We start from the raw sequence: 15,765 nt of genomic DNA on the forward strand, positions 1-15,765 counted from the left end.
CCACAGTAGCAAAACTTGATTATACTCGAAATCAAAATGCCAATTCATTAAAACTACCAGATTTTAGTGCCCGATGTGGCATACTGTACCCTTCAAAATACCAGCTCTGAAAGTCTTAAACATTTAAAATCCAATTCAATCTTTTTCCAATCATCAAAATATTATTCAATATTACTTTCAAATGCCTTTATAATGATTTCACAATTAGCATGTTAATGTTACTGACTAATGTTACTGACTAAAGTACTGCTTCCTGAGTACTTTATGGCTGATAATAGTTTTTCAGGCCAAATACCCTTTGATGGAACTTCAGAGGTTAAGATAATTTTGTAGTTTGAAGAATTCCAAATGTTTTGAGAGAGAGAGAGAGAGAATGGGTACCAAGTGATCAGAACACAAACAAAACACTGACAACAATTTTGTCAAAACCAAAGATTCTGAAACTGAATGAAAATTTCTAACTGGAACCTAATGATTCATCAGACTCAAATACTGTTAACTTAAATATCTGAGTCTGATGAATCATTAGGTTCCAATTGGAAATTTTATCTAACTTCATATATCTGTACTTTTACTCAGATATGTGCAAAATAATAAAAACCAGGAGACAACTCAAAATCCTAATTATGAAAAATCAAAAGAACCAGAATTAGAAGTGAACAATTAAGTCAACAATTTTCCACCAATAATCAAAATTTAAATCTTCCAAACATAATCATTATTCACATATTTAAAGATTTCAGGTATGAGAGAGTTCAGTTTAGGACACAGACTACTGCAAGAGAGTATTATTCCCACTTGAAAAATGAAAAAAAAAAACAAAAAACATCATAATATTTTTAAAGGTACCTAAGAGCTGAGCTGGCGAACCAACCAGGTAACCTGAATTCCAAAATGTGACAAGCCCCTGAGGACAGTGGCATACTGTCCTGCTTTACCTTTTGCAAGGCATGAAGAGAAGAGGTAGCAATCATGTAAGCATATAAGAAAAAAGAACTAAAATTTTACTGAATTCTTAAAGATTTCATATATAGAAATTGCAAGACATTTTGATAGAGAATAATCTGTAAAGTCCTTCCTAATAATAAAATAATTTCAAAAAATGAATAGCTAACATTTAGAATGTGTTCACTATAATTTTAAGCATCGTATTAATACTAGTACCTACCATGCTTTATCAAATTAGACCTCACAACCTAGTAAGAAAGGGCTGTTCGTTTCCTTGCTTAACAGAAAAAAACAATGCAGAGAGGTAAAGTAACTTGTCCAAGTTAACAGAGCTGGTGAATGGTAAAGCTGGGATTCTAATAGAGGCATCTTTACTACAGAGCCTGGATCATAATCACATGTCTCTTCTCTAATCTAGACATAGTTTCTTAATGCAATTTAAATTGCTTAATGATTTATTTTGTTCAGTCTTCACAGGGATCAAATTAGAAACATTCTCCCATTTCTTTTAGATATATCAGGACAGAATGCTAAGTCATGTCTAATAAAGAATTTAACACAAACTTTTTACCTCACAGATTATACTACCACTACTTGATTTAAGGGTAATATATGACTGTACTCTACATGGGAAAAGTGGAAAACATAGAGTAAATTAGAATCCGTTTGTTCTTGCCCTAATCTGCCTATCTTAGAGCATTAAATTGCAATGAATTAAAGATCTACTTAGTTCCAAGCACCATTCATTCATTTAGCAAATATTTACTGAACCCCTACTATATGGTGAGCTCTGTTCAAGGGGCTGGAGATAGAAAAATCCAAGCAAAGTCCCTGCCCTTAAAAAGCCTAGTGGGAGGAAACAGGCAATTAAAAAAAAAATACATTAGGGGGTGATAAGGGTGATGTAAACAGGTAGCTGCCACCACCACAGAGAATAAATCAGTTCTGGAAATACATTATTCAAGATTAGTTTGGCTACACATAACAGAAAAGTCCAATATAGTAGAGACTTACACAATGCAGAATTTATTTCTCATGTAAAAGAAGTCTTGAGATAGGTGGTTATGGCAAGTTATCAGATTATCAGAGGCCAAGGCCCCCTCTCTAGTCCACATCCTTAGCAGCTGGCTTTAATCCTTATGTTCCAGGACAGATGCTGGAACTCCAGGAATCCTATCATCATCTAGACAGCAGGATGGAGAAACAAAGAAGGGTGGACCTTCTTCCTTTTAAAGAGATGTAAGAATTGGCTGGGCACGGTGTCTCACACCTGTAATCCCAGCACTTTGGGAGGCTGAGGTCGGCGGATCATCTGAGGTCGGGAATTCGAGACCAGCCTGACCAACATAGAGAAACCCCGTCTCCACTAAAAATACAAAATTAGCCAGGCATGGTGGCGCATGCCTGTAATCCCAGCTACTCAGGAAGGCTGAGGCAGGGGAATTGCTTGAACACGGGAGGTGGAGGTTATGGTGAGCCAAGATCGTGCCATTGCACTCCAGCCTGGGCAACAAGACTGAAATTCCATCTCAAAAAATAAAAATAAAATTAATCAGAAAAAATAAGATACATCAGTAGCAATCACAATGCAGTTCTTTATGACCAGATAGCAACCTCTATGTACCTACTAATCTCGTCTTCAATGGACACAATTCCTTATGTTAAAAATAATCTAATGTACCAATTTAAACTTGCATTTATTATATTAAGGCAATAGTCATGATTAGAAGGAATGCAAAAAAAAATTATTCCCATATTAGGAAGATGAAGTATTTCTGTTACCGGGGCAAACTATTAAACTGATTTTCAAAACTGACAGGCTCTCCCTGAAGTCCTAGAGAGGATCTTGTGTTCACTAATTCAGATGTTGCAAGTATTCTAGTTCCCAGGTAACTCCTAGTAAAGCCAAGACTGAACAAAGATATTTCTCATCTTTAAATTTAGAATCATCTCATCGATTAAACCTTCCTATCTATGAGATCTATAACTGAAGTGGGCTCTCCCAATTATTTTACATCTCAAAACTGTTTATTCTCATCATGGCATCTTAAATATTTTTGTTTATTCTTTCTCCTCCATTAGCTTACAGGCTCTCTCTGTTTTGTTCCCTTTCTTGAAGGAAACTATAATTTTTTGTGTCAAAAATATTTTCTCCTATGAGTTGCAACCTTAAGGGAAATGATGTAGCTTCAAACGAAGGCAAATGCTTTCTCCGTAGCCAAAGTAACATAAAAGTCACTTTTTGTAAAACATCAGGATATTGCATTTCAAAATGCTTTCCATATAACATTAGTTTAATGAACGGCTTAGCCTAGTATTCTGCACCTAGTTCCAATCAAAACCAAGTTGTGAACAGATCCCTTCTTTACACCAATCTCATCTTTCAAGAACGAGCTAAAGGTTCATGAATCCCTTCCTCAAGAGGCAGTTACTTTTCAAGCTAAGGACCAAGCTTGAAACAAGCATATACCTGCACAAGGGAGGTTTAATTTCACTATAGAGCGAATCATTTTTTCAAGGAAACCAGAGGGTGTGTCATACAGCATCACTGAATATTCTAATATGCGACGAAGCTGTTATGCTTCCTTACGAACTTGATAAATCTTCATTTTTATGAGGCTTAGAATTCATCCCCCTTCCCTCTTCCACTGTTTTCCCGGGGTCACAGTTGTAGTATAGTTTGCCCAATGGATTTCGCATGGTCATTGTACCTGGAATATGTCACGCTCCCTACTCTAACCGCCCCCAAACTCTTCTCAGCAGAGATAGGCTGAAAGCAGCTTGCTTTTAGGCGGCGACGCAAACACACGTAGCCAGTTGAGCGACAGCAAGCAACCAAATGGCTTTGCTGGAGGCCCCCTGCGTGCACGGGTAAAGCCCGTTGCAAAATACAGTCCTTTCATTTATTCCCATGCTGCTATTTATGAGACCTGTCAAGGCTGCAAGGGCATGCACAGCCTTCCCACCACACAGGACCCGCTGGGGTCTCCGGCTCCCCTAAAATTAAACCATTGTCTCTCGTTCCAACTGCGTGTTTAGCTGTTGTGCGTATTTTACAGATAAAGGAAGGATCCTGTCCACAGACCCAATTCTAAGGGCCGCCTTCTCCCCGACGCAGGAAGAAGCTTCCTGGCAAAAGGACGAACAGGTGCGACGCCCGCAGTTCGCAGCCTCTCACCTGGCCGGCGGGCTGGGCTACTGTCACCACTCAGCAGCCAAGGACTTGGGCCCCGCAGCGGCGGCCACTCGGGGTCTGCCGGGTCCCCTCTCTTTCCGCCTGCGCTCGGCCCCGGACCCCAGACTCAAAAGCGCCTCACGCGTTCCGCCTTAGGCTCACCGTCCGATCTCGCCAGACAGCGTCTGGATGGAACCGGGAAACGGCGGCCGCCACAGCTGTCCAAGTTCTGGGATGCACGCTCAGAGACGACAGCGCTGGCGATCACCAGAAGGCCTGCGGGCTCCCGAGAAAGGAAAATCCGTCTACGGTCCAGCGGCTGACATTTCCCAGTCAGCCGTAGCGCCGCCCGCTTCCGCCTCCCCTCCTACCCCGTGGGCCGACCAGTCCCGCTCCCGCGGGGGGTTGTGGGTATCTCGAAGGCGGGTAAAGCTGCAAGGGAAGGACGTAAGGGCGAGCCCGTCGGACTACGAAGCGGGACGGAAACCACAATTCCCAGCAGGCCTTGGGCCTCAGTGCGGCCGCGAAGCAGAGCGGGCTGTAGAGCCTTGCGCGCGCGGTGGGGATGGAACGTTGCTAGACTTAGCGGGTCTGGCTGCTGGGGGCCCGAGCAGCACGCTCGGAGCCGCCGCGCGCCAAAGCGGGAATCCGGGAGGCGAGCAGCTCTGCAATTAATGCACGTATTTTAAACTCCCGAGCCTGCGGACGCTATGCACAGGTAAACGGATGCAAAAAGGGGAAGAGCATGAAATGGACCCTCTTAATAATTCTTTTAGGCCGCGAATATCGCTACTGGCTAATATTGTTAGTAATGCTGTTAAGTGAATGGTTGCTTAGCCCCTTCTTGGGGAAGGTGTGAATGGATGGATGCCTTAGTGCGGGGATCAGCGTGCGGTTTTATTTGGCTTCCCTAATTGGGCTTTTCTGCCACCGTTTTCAATCAGTGTATGATTGCCCTGTCTCTCTCCTTGTCTGCTCCCTCCACTGGGAGAAATTCTTGAGGCCTTCTGCAGGATCGTAAGTCAAAAAGCCTTCTCGATTTGTTCTTTTCATTTCTTCATTTTCTTGGTAACTCGCCGCGGGCACGTAAAAAATGCGATTCTGTTAGCTGCTGTGAAGGTTTCCTACAATGCATAAACTGCAGCTTCTTTAATTACCTTGAAATTATTTATGGGTGTGTTTTCGAAAGGAACCGGGGGTATTGTTCACTTCTGCAGGAAGCACCTCCAGGAGATTCCAGACCTGAGTAGCAACGTTGCCACCAGCTTCACGTGGGGATGGGATTCCAGCAAGACTTCTGAACTGCTGTCAGGCATGGGGGTCTCCGCCCTGGAGAAAGAGGAGCCCGACAGTGAGAACATCCCCCAGGAACTGCTCTCAAACCTGGGCCACCCGGAGAGCCCCCCACGGAAACGGCTGAAGAGCAAAGGGAGTGACAAAGACTTTGTGATTGTCCGCAGGCCTAAGCTAAATCGAGAGAACTTTCCAGGTAAGGATATGAGGGTAAAAATGTCAGTTATGCAAAGGGTGGATTTAGCTATGTTGTTGGGAAACCTTTGTTTAGGGATCTTTAGCATGGGTTCCTTTTAAGATTGCCTAATTCTGAAGCTGTTTTTTCAACGAAACAGGGCAAGTCGTCAAGTATGCAGGAATCTTGGTGTATATATATATATATATATATATATATATATATGTTCTGGTGCATAATCACCTTGAAAATTTTAACCCATGGGAAGACATTCCTGCCTTTTTCCTTAGAAGGGAATCTGCCTGCCTCAAGGCCAGCTCAGTTTCACCGATTAACAGAAACATAAACAGTGGTCTTCTTGTAGGATTCCTTTTGCTTTGTACCCCTGAGTGAGCTTTTTGCCTTAATGACTTTAGTTATTTATCAGTGGACTGCGGAAGTGAACGTTCACCTAAGTGGGGGAGACATCTCCCCAGGCCCACTCCCACCCCCATATTGGCTTCTCCTGGTATGTTCTGTCTCCATTACTGCTGACACTATCTGTTTAATCACCCAACCCGAAAACCTGAGAGTCAGTCAGATTCCCACCACCCCCCAACATCCAGTCATTCATCGCATCTTTCCCTCTTCTCTGGTAACTATTTCTCAAGTTCTCGTCGTCTCTTGCCTGAACTATTGGAGTGGATTCATAATTCTAACCTTCTTCTCCCCAGATCTATCCCCCGAACTAGAATGGATTGACTGAAATGTAGAACTTACTGTATCTTCCCTCCTTAATAGCTCCCCATCCCCTAGTTCCTCAAGCAGGTGAACGAGTGCCTCCCAGAGTGAACCAGAACCCTGGAGCATGCAAAAGCCATAGGATAAATAGGGCATTGACCTGGGGTTATCAGTTTTTCTTACTAGTAAGCTATTTAAACAGTAATACAGCAAATATTTGCTGAGCACATACCATGTGCTAGGCCATGTTCCAGGTGCTGGAGATAGAGTGGGCACAACATAAACATTTCTGCTCTCAGGGAGCATCCATTCTAGTGAGAGGATACAATAAACACAATAACTATTTTTATATAGTATGTTAGAAGGTGATAAGAGCTATGGCTAAAAACAAAAATAGAACAAGCCAAGAGGGAATGCAGGTCCTGGGGTGGGAAGATAGAGTGCACTTTTAAACCAGGTATTGAGAGAAAGCCTCAATTGGACAGTGACCTTTAAGCAAAGACATAAAGGAGGCAAGGAGTGTGCCATGCAAATATCTTGGAGAAAAGAGCTCCAAGCAGAAGGAACAGCCACTGCAAAGACCCTGGTGCATAAATGTGACATATTTGTTCCAGGAACAGGGAAGCCATATTCTAAGAGTGGAATGAGCGAAAGGGAGAGTCGGGGGAGATTAGGCTGGAGGTAATGTTGAGCAGAGTTGTGATGGGACCTGATTTAACCTTCTAAAAAGGACACACTGATGTGTTGAGACTCAACTGCAGGGGCGTCAAGGGTAGAAACTTAGGGTCTTTTTTAAATTTTATATTTTCAAGATGGAGTCTTGCTCTGTCGCCCAGGCTGGAGTGCAGTGATGTGCTCTTGGCTCACTGTCTTCACCTGGATTCGAACGATTCTCCTGCCTCAGCCTCCTAAGTAACTGAGACTACAGGCATGCACCACCATGCCCAGCAATTTTTTAATTTTTTGTAGAGATGGAGATTGCAGCGGGTGGAGGGGGGGGGGCGGGGGGGGGTTCTCACCATCTTGCCCAGGCTGGTCTCAAACTCCTGGACTCAGGCGATCCTCCAGCCTTGGCCTCCCAAAGTGCTGGGATTACAGGCATGAGCCACCACACCTGGCCAAAGCTTGAAGTCTTGTTGGGGGTGAGGGTGGTCAGGTTCCAGATATATTCCGACATTAAAGTCAACAGAATTTAGGAGGCTGTTGAAATCATCTGTGGAAGAGGTGATCAGAGTCTAAATTGAAATCAGGTGGGGGATGATGGCGAAGAAGAAACAGATTAAACGTTTAAAGATGAAGTCTTGCAGACCCAAGGTAATTTAAGTATATTCATAAATTCTCCCATCTGATTTCCTTTGCAGAAGGGTTGATAGATTGGTTGTTTAGTTGATTGGTTGGTTGCTCGCTTTGGCAGCACATATACTGAAACCGGAAATACAGAGAAGATTAGCATGGCCCCTGCGCAGGATGACATGCAGATTCGAGATGCATTCCACTTTTTTAATTCAGAAAATAAATACGTTTGTTTTCAGCGTTTTCTTTAGGAAAAGAGAACTTTGCCCAATTTATGGTCTGGGAATATACATCAGGAATTGGATTAATTAGAGAAGCAGTAGGGGGTTGTAGTGAAGTCAGATCTGGGTTTGAATCCTCATTCTTGCGTTTATCAGCCTTGGAAAGTTATTCAAGCTTTCTTTGCCTCAGTTCCTTTATCTGTGAAATGGAGTGCTGTAATAATACCCACTTCACAGGTCGTCGTGAAGATTAAATGAGAGTGACGTAAAACCCTTAGCATGCCACTGACACGTAACAATAAATAAGCCAACAAAATTCCTAACCCCAATTTTGGAGGCTAGTGGACTTTTATCTTTTGTTTTTAATATTGTTACTCTGACCCTGTTAGTGTAAAATTTTTTTTTCTTCAAAATTTAATGTTCACCGCTCTTCTTTGTGTCTGGAATGTAGCCCTAACAATCTGGTGCTTGACCAACCAAATGTGGCGAAAGATACTTCCTGCTAAGATGAACAGATTTTTATTAACTTGTCCAGTGCGGATAGCTTTTGACATAGAGTGTGATTGCTATATGCCCTTCCACAAGTGAAAAAAAAATTTTTTTAAGCAAGGCGCTGTGGGAACAAGACAGAAGTTTCCGGAGTCTTTGCTATTTCCCAGGAATTTGCAAGTCAAGTTGAGGAGAAAATACAATAAAAAATAAGAGCTGTGATTCCCATTCAGGTGGATGTGGAAGATCTTCCTCCTTCCACTCAGCAAAAAAGGAGATTCTGAGGAAAGGGAGGGCTCTGAAAATGGTGTAATCAGTGTCTTGATGGTTAAAGCTGACTTCAAAAGTATATATCTGAAGTGAGAGAGAAAGAATGGTGACTTTTATGTTTATTACCTAAGGAGAGGCACAGAGGGAAACCAATGTACGTGGACTTATACACAACAGAGGTTGCTTAATTGGTATGGAGTGGGGAAGGGTGAACTCAGTGATGCAGGATGAGGGACAGCTGGTATAGAGGATTCCCAGTGGGCCTTTGGAAGCCTGGGCCTCCAGTGGAGCTGGATTGTCATTCCAAGGAGTTTTGTCTACAGTTGTCAGGACAGGTGGCTACTAGCTTTGCCAGGATTAGGGTAGAACAGGCCACACCTGCTGTACATAGATATCTGATGACTGGTTCTGGGCTGCGAGTTTTTGTTGGTTCTTTGCTAAGCAGTTTCTCCCTGCAGGCCCCAGTCCAACCGTACATCTGGCAACTAAATCCTCTTCATCTGTTTATCTTGGAAGATGAAAGCTTTGTAGCCAACCTGTACTAGAACAGGTCTGATTGGCCCTTGGAGTGAGTGTATGGAAAGAGTTGGGGAGGAAATGGCCCAGCAATGAGATCAGTAACAGGCGGAAAGGGGACAATTGCATTTTATTTATGGTCATGAAATGCTTGTCCCCCACCCCACTCTTTAAACAGGTGATAGCCATGAAAATGGAGTTGAACTAATTTGTTGATCAGCTCTTCCATGACTCTTAAATGCTTGAAATTCCAGACCCTAAAGTGGTTGTCAGACCACTTTACTAAATTTACTGTATATCAGAATCCCCACGGGAACTTGTTCAAAGTGTAAAATTCCTGAGATTCTGATCCGGGGAGTCCTGGCCTGAGTGAGCCTGGGAATCTGTGTCTTAATACCCTTAGGCAAGCATTTTCTCCAACTTTTTTTTTTAACCAGTAAGAAACATATTTTACATTGCAATCCTGGGTATGTATCTGAAACAGCAGTTTTACAAAACTGTATTTCCCCTTACTAAGATATTTTCTATTCTGTTCTACTTCATTCTTTATATGTACATATATGCTGGTCAAACTCACTAAATTGATTTCATGCCCTATGTGAGTCTCAGTCTATAGTTACTAAACTCAGCACTGGAAGAGCCTTTATGGGATCTTCACCAGTCATCTTTCTTTGTTCTATAGCTTCCTTTCATTCATCCATTAAGCAAATATTTCTCAAGCACCATTCTAGAGATTGGGACTACAACACTGAACATAACAGGCAAGAGACCCTGCCCTCATAGTGCTTATACACTGTTCCATATTTTTTCCAAATCCCAGCTTCTGTTGTTTCTTCATTACACCCCCTACACCTCAGGGTTGAGCAAGTCTTTCATAGAAATAAAGGGTTGTGGGACTGAAGGGGTACATGGGGGAATCCTTGTTAAGTTTGGCTGTGTTTTGTTTTTTTCAGTTTTGTCCACCTTAGCCAAAAAAACAAAAACACCCAAAGCTAGCATGGCCTCAAATGTATTATTTATGGTTTGTGGGAAGAGGAAGGAGAACTCATCTGGGATGGCACAATCTGTTTGTAGTTCCCCAGAAAGAAAGCATGGGGTATTGCTACTTAAAACAAGCCAGCAAAAGCAATTATGAGGTGAGCACCCCCCAACTCCCTGAAAGAAATGCACACACACACAAAAACAAGTATGAGTACCAGGTCCTCAGTACACATTTCTGCAAGTATAATTTGATTATGCTTAAAGAGCAGCAATTTTTTAAGTCAAAAGTTTGATTATGATTAGCATTACTTTGGATTTTCAGCTTGAATCTGAGTGGAGTGGAGTGATGTTCTGAGAAATAAATGAGTGGAGTGATGTTCTGAGAAATAAATATGTCAAGTAAGATGAGTTACCTACACTGCAAAGATGGAATGCATAGAAAACTCTCCAACAAGGCCCTCTTCCCAGAGAATTTCAGGAAGCATGAGAGGTGATAAGGTTACAGAAGTGGGAAACTGGGTTTGCACCTGAGAAATAATTGGAAACAGTGGTAGGTGAGGGTGATTGTAGTAGGTTTGCTGGTTTGGCCCAGCTTTTGCCCTTTCCTGGCCCTGAAGTATATTTAGCTGTCATCCATGTCATTGAAGACTGGAGACCTTGGGCTCAGTAATTATATCTTTTAATGTGGGGCTGGTATGCAGCTGCAGCCTTGCTGGATTTAGCGGAGACAAGTGGAGAAAAGACCTCTGGATTTTTCCTTCCGCTCTCTGCAAACAGACCAGGCAGCAGTTTCATCATGAATTCAGGAAACAGATGGCTAATGTTTTGAGAATTAAATATGGCAAGGAAAATTAGATTAAGCATATCACAGCCTGAATGCCTGTTGCTGGAGCAGCTATTAAAGACAAACTTCTGCCCCATCTGCTGGGACAGCAGCCCATATCAGGCTGTGGCACCCCCACCCGGGGCCCCTAGGATTAGTGTCATTCTGTGGTTAGCTGAGTAAGAGCACTGGGTACTTGGCTGCTAGCTGAGTATGTGCGTTTTCTAGGCCCTTGCTCCTTCCATTTGGTGGTGAACCCATTGATAGCATCTTTGTTTTATTTTCTCTCTCCTCTTCCACTCACTCCCTAGCCCTGATTGATTTCTGTTTCCATAGCAAGTCGGGTTTAATTCTCACCTTTTCAAAATTTGTACTTACAACAGAGGAGAGCATAGAATATTAGAACCCACTAGGATGGAAAGGGCATGATTTGAAGTCAGACCTGAGTTTGAATTCCCCTCTGCCACTTACTGATTGTGTGACCTTGTCTCTTTTATCATAGTTGCATGTTCCTTGAAGCCCCAGCCCCCATCTCCCAGAGACTACAGCTATACTTATAGAGGACATTCCCTTCTGCTCTGGGTTTTTGTCTTCAGCTTCATCCCCTCCATATGCCAACAGTGCTGTGCACATAGTCATTAATTGGTTCATAAGGGTTAACCAGTCACACTAATAGAGAATTAGCACATTCACCATTTGCATGAAGAGGGGTAATAAATACATTTGGCAAATATTTATAGAGTCCTGTTATGTGCCAGGCATTGTTAGGTAATGGATGTGCAAATCTGGGCATGGGGCCTGTGGTGGTATCCTGGGTGGGAATGCTTCTTTGAGCAGGTGCCATTTAAGCTGAAATCTGGAGGAGTTGGGAAGGCAAAGATGGAAGATGCAACACAAAGTCCTTCAAACTTTGGAGTCTCACATGCAGTCTTCATTGGTTAGGTCTACTGACCTCTGCATTCATCACTATGCCAGATTTTCCTCTAGCACTTTAATTACCTGGCTGCTATTGCTCTTTTAATTGGTCCTGATTTCTTATGTCTTCCTAATAGAAAGCACCAAGTTTGTTAATTTATTTCTCCTGCCCTGTACTTCATAGCAAGCTTTTCTAATTTCATTTCCCCAGCCATAATTTCTGTTGGTGCCCTATCTATAGCCCCTTGAAGCCCACCATTACCTTACATGCCAAAGCTCTTGCCTACATGTAGATGAGATTCCATGCCTGAGGGCTTTCTCTGGGCAGGAATACTGGAGAGTCCCCAAATGGTGACCAACAACAATTGATGGATTAATACCCCAGCACTCATGCCCTTGGATGAGACAGCTCTGGGGTAGTTTCTAGATGGTTTACTGGAGTCCCCAGAAGATTTGAACCCCAATTGCCCATAGGGATAACCTGCTTATTAGCCTACTCCAGGTTGGCTTTCTTCCCTTCCACCTCTGTCTTCTCCACTCTTTCTAGTGCTTCCTGGCATCACTTCCCAAATAAACTACTTGAAGTCAGAGCTTCAGAATCTGCTTCTGGGGGACCCAAACTTAAATAGAGGGCAGATGCGGGGTTTTGGTAAGTCATACCGTGCAGACCTTGTCCAGTGTCGGCCCATGGGTGAAAATTCAGAGCAGCACTGAAAAGGTCATTGCATGAAGAAAATACGCAGACTTAATTGGGAAAGGAGAGGAATATAGAAAAGAAAGTTTTACTCCCTGCTGCATTATTTAATCTTTTCTTGTACCTCATTTACTCTTCACTGAACAATTTTGCAAGATAAATCTGTCAATTTCCTTTCCTGCAGGTAAAGAAACTGAGGCCAGAAAGATTAAGTAACTTGCCCAAGTTCACAGACTTGGGGCAACACAGCCAGGATTCTGATAGAAACTGTGCTGCTTTCTCAGTCCAGTAGTCCTTAAATGTGTTGAGGAGGCCAAGCGCATGGTGTCAGTATGATTTTTACAGATTATAGTAAAATCTCAACATACTAGATTCAAAATAGCTAAGTATGTTATTGAAGTATAGTTAAGCTCACTCTTCCATAGAGGCCACTTCCTCCAGGAAGGCTTCCCTAACCACTGCACCATTCCCATGTGCTGCACAGCACCCTGAATCCTGCTGTAGCCCATCAGGATAGTTTATTGAAATTTCCTGTTTAATTGTTTGTCTGTATCTCTCAAACTCAAAGTAGAATAAGGGTCAGGATTGTACCTTACTTATCATTGTGGCCCAAAACCTAGAACAGAACTCAGTGTGTATAGTACATGGTTAATAAATATGTGAGTGGATGACTATACTTACAGCTAAATATAGTTATGCCCAATCAATTACTAGATTCTGATCTAGATATGTAAGAGGAAGCAGAGGTCTGAGAGAGTTGGATTAATGGGAGAAAAACTTGAGAAAAGCCTGTCATTCAACTTTGTTTTCAATTTGGGGAGCAGGGCAAGAGCCTGGTTTGAGAACCTTTGTCCCCTGCCCATGTTGACTTTGGAGGAACTTTGTGGCGGTGACGGAACAGCTGCCACGTGGAGGAGCCTCCTCACAACCTCCAGCTGCCTCCCCAGATCAGCAGGGGTGATCTGCCTTCAGCTTTCTACCCCTAGCTTTCAGGGCCTCAGTCAATCCTTTAATTTTGTCCCCTGAAGGGCGTGGGGCTAGGGGAACAGGCATTCATTGAACAACTGTGTATCTCCTACTCATTTCAAGAGAGGCCACTTCCTCCGGAAAGGCTTCCCTAACCCCTGCGCCATTCCCATAAGCTGCACAGCATCCCGAATCCTACTGTAGCCCATCAGGATAGTTTATTGAAGTTTCCTGTTTGTCTATATCTCTCAAACGCTGAGCAGAATAAGGGTCAGGATTGTGCCTTGTTTATCACTATATCCTTAAAACCTAGAATAGACCTCAGTGTATAGTACATATTTTATAAATGTGGGAGTGAATGAATTTATCAACTTTATGCTAGTTCCTGAAAATACAAAAATTGCTAAAAAAAAAAAAAAGAGTTTTTGTTCTCAAGAGCTCCTGGGGGTCTAGAGAGATGAGTAAGTAAATAATGAAATTATGGTACATAAGTGGCCTTTCCTTGTTGATGTCATGGGAGGCCTTCTGTAGGAACTGGGGCTTCCATGTGATTTTAACTGAATAGTAGTTGGAGGCGCGCACAGGATGTGCAGAGGCATTGAAATATGACACAGAATGACTCATTGTAAGAATTACAGGTAGCTCCAAATGGCTGGAACACATTTCTAGATAACGAACCTAGAAAAACTAGTTGGGACTTGGCTGAAAGCCTTTAACTTTGTACTAAGCATTGTGGACTTTAGCCTAAATACCTGGGGTGTACCACTGAAGGATTCTAACTGGGGGAAAGACATGCTGGTTTAGAAAGACTGCCCAGGGCAGCAGGTGTTTGTCACACTCCTCGGTGTTTTTCTCCCTTGTGTCCTCAAACCAACTTATACAGGGCCTGGTACAAAGGACATGCTCAGTAAAGACTGGCACCTTTAAATGGGAGTGGGAGGAGAAAATATCACCAGAATTGGTGTAGAAGATCCATCAGAGGTGGAAAGCCTAGGAAGGCAGTCATTGAACTCATCTGACCCTTTTTTAGGATTCCTTCATTGTGCATTTATTTCCTTCTTGGCAATTGTTATATTATCCTGACCTTGTGGGATTATTCTATATATTCATATGTTAAGAGTTTCATACTTGTTGAATAGTTAGAGATTGCTTCTATGAAAGAAAACTGCTCTTCCTGCATCCACCTTTCTGTTCTAAACACAGCAGCCAGAGTGATCCTTTTTGAACTTACGTGAGAGCCCGTCATTCCTCTGCTCAGAATCTTCTAGTGGTGCCTCATAGAATTCAGCGTCAAAGCCAAAGGCTTTATCATGACCTAGGAAGCCTGCATGACCTGGCTGCTCTCTGATTTCTTTTCTACCCACCCACCTTGCTCACTCTGCTGCTCTACACTGGCCTCCTTGCTATGCCTCAAACACACATGCTGTTCCTTGCATCTAGAACACACCCCAGATACTCACAGGGCTCACTCCCTCACTTTGTTCAAGCATTTGCTTAGTGATCATCATCTCAGTATGGCCTTCCCTGACCACCGTGTTCAAACTTAATAACATCTGCCCTGAACTCTCTGTTCTCTCCCTTGCCCTGTTTAATTTTTCTGCACAGCACAGATCAATTTTACTATATCATATAATGTACTTATTTTTTGATGTGTGATTATCTGTTCCCCATTACTGGAATGAAGTCCCACGAAGGTAGTGTTTTGGGTCTGATTTACTACTCCTTCCCAACACCTAAAATGATACCTGGCACCATAGTAGGAGCTCAGTAAATATTTGTTGAATTAAGAAATGACAACACCCTTTTGTATTGCTCTTTTAGGTAAACTGTGCCTTTTGTAAACCTGAAAGAAAACGTATTAGTCTGTTCTTATGCTGCTAATAAAGACATAGCCAAGACTGGGTAATTCATAAAGGAAAGAGGTTTAATTGACGCACAGTTCAGCCTGGTTGGGGAGGCCCCAGGAAACTTACAAGCATGGTGGAAGGGGAAGCAAATGTCCTTCTCCACATGGCGGCATCAAGTGCAGAGCGAAGGGGTCAGGGAAGCCCCTTATAAAACCATAAGATCTTGTGGGAACTCACTTATCACCAGAACAGCATCAAATTACAGGGGCGGTTATCACCAGGTAATCGTCCCCATGATTTGATTACCTCCCACTGGGTCCCTTCCGCAACACATGGGGATTATGGGAACTACAATTCAAGATGAGATTTGGGTGGGAACACAGCCAACCATATCAGAAAGGGAAGAAGATTTATTTGCCTTTTAAATAAGGTCACCATT

The 15,765-nt window shown here is 42.9% G+C and overlaps 2 protein-coding genes and 1 non-coding gene across 7 annotated transcripts in view; 2 read left to right on the top strand and 1 right to left on the bottom strand.

Moving 5' to 3' along the window:
- LMBRD2 (LMBR1 domain containing 2) overlaps positions 1-4,508 on the bottom strand; it is a 53,580-nt gene extending 49,072 nt beyond the window's left edge. Inside the window, exon 1 of one of the 3 annotated variants that reach the window (XM_002815490.5) lies at positions 4,127-4,508. The gene's annotated coding sequence lies outside the window, so the exon portion shown is untranslated. The remainder of the gene's footprint in view (positions 1-4,126) is intronic. The other 2 variants (XM_054555476.2, XM_063724086.1) reach the window with 2 other exon arrangements.
- Positions 4,509-4,530: 22 nt separating this feature from the next.
- Positions 4,531-15,765, top strand: part of SKP2 (S-phase kinase associated protein 2) — a 32,220-nt gene continuing 20,985 nt past the window's right edge. The window contains exons 1-2 of one of the 3 annotated variants that reach the window (XM_054555477.2): positions 4,531-4,841; positions 5,341-5,612. In XM_054555477.2, coding sequence (XP_054411452.1) covers positions 4,834-4,841; positions 5,341-5,612 — 280 coding nt within the window. In that variant the 5' untranslated portion in view covers positions 4,531-4,833. Of the gene's footprint in view, positions 4,842-5,340; positions 5,613-15,765 lie in introns of those variants that run through there. The other 2 variants (XM_002815493.5, XM_054555479.2) reach the window with 2 other exon arrangements.
- Positions 7,710-7,813, top strand: LOC112133558 (U6 spliceosomal RNA). Its single transcript, XR_002915201.1, has one exon. It is a non-coding gene; the product is annotated as a U6 spliceosomal RNA (small nuclear RNA).

This window comes from Pongo abelii, chromosome 4 (assembly GCF_028885655.2).
Source record: "Pongo abelii isolate AG06213 chromosome 4, NHGRI_mPonAbe1-v2.0_pri, whole genome shotgun sequence".
Taxonomy (NCBI): domain Eukaryota; kingdom Metazoa; phylum Chordata; class Mammalia; order Primates; family Hominidae; genus Pongo; species Pongo abelii.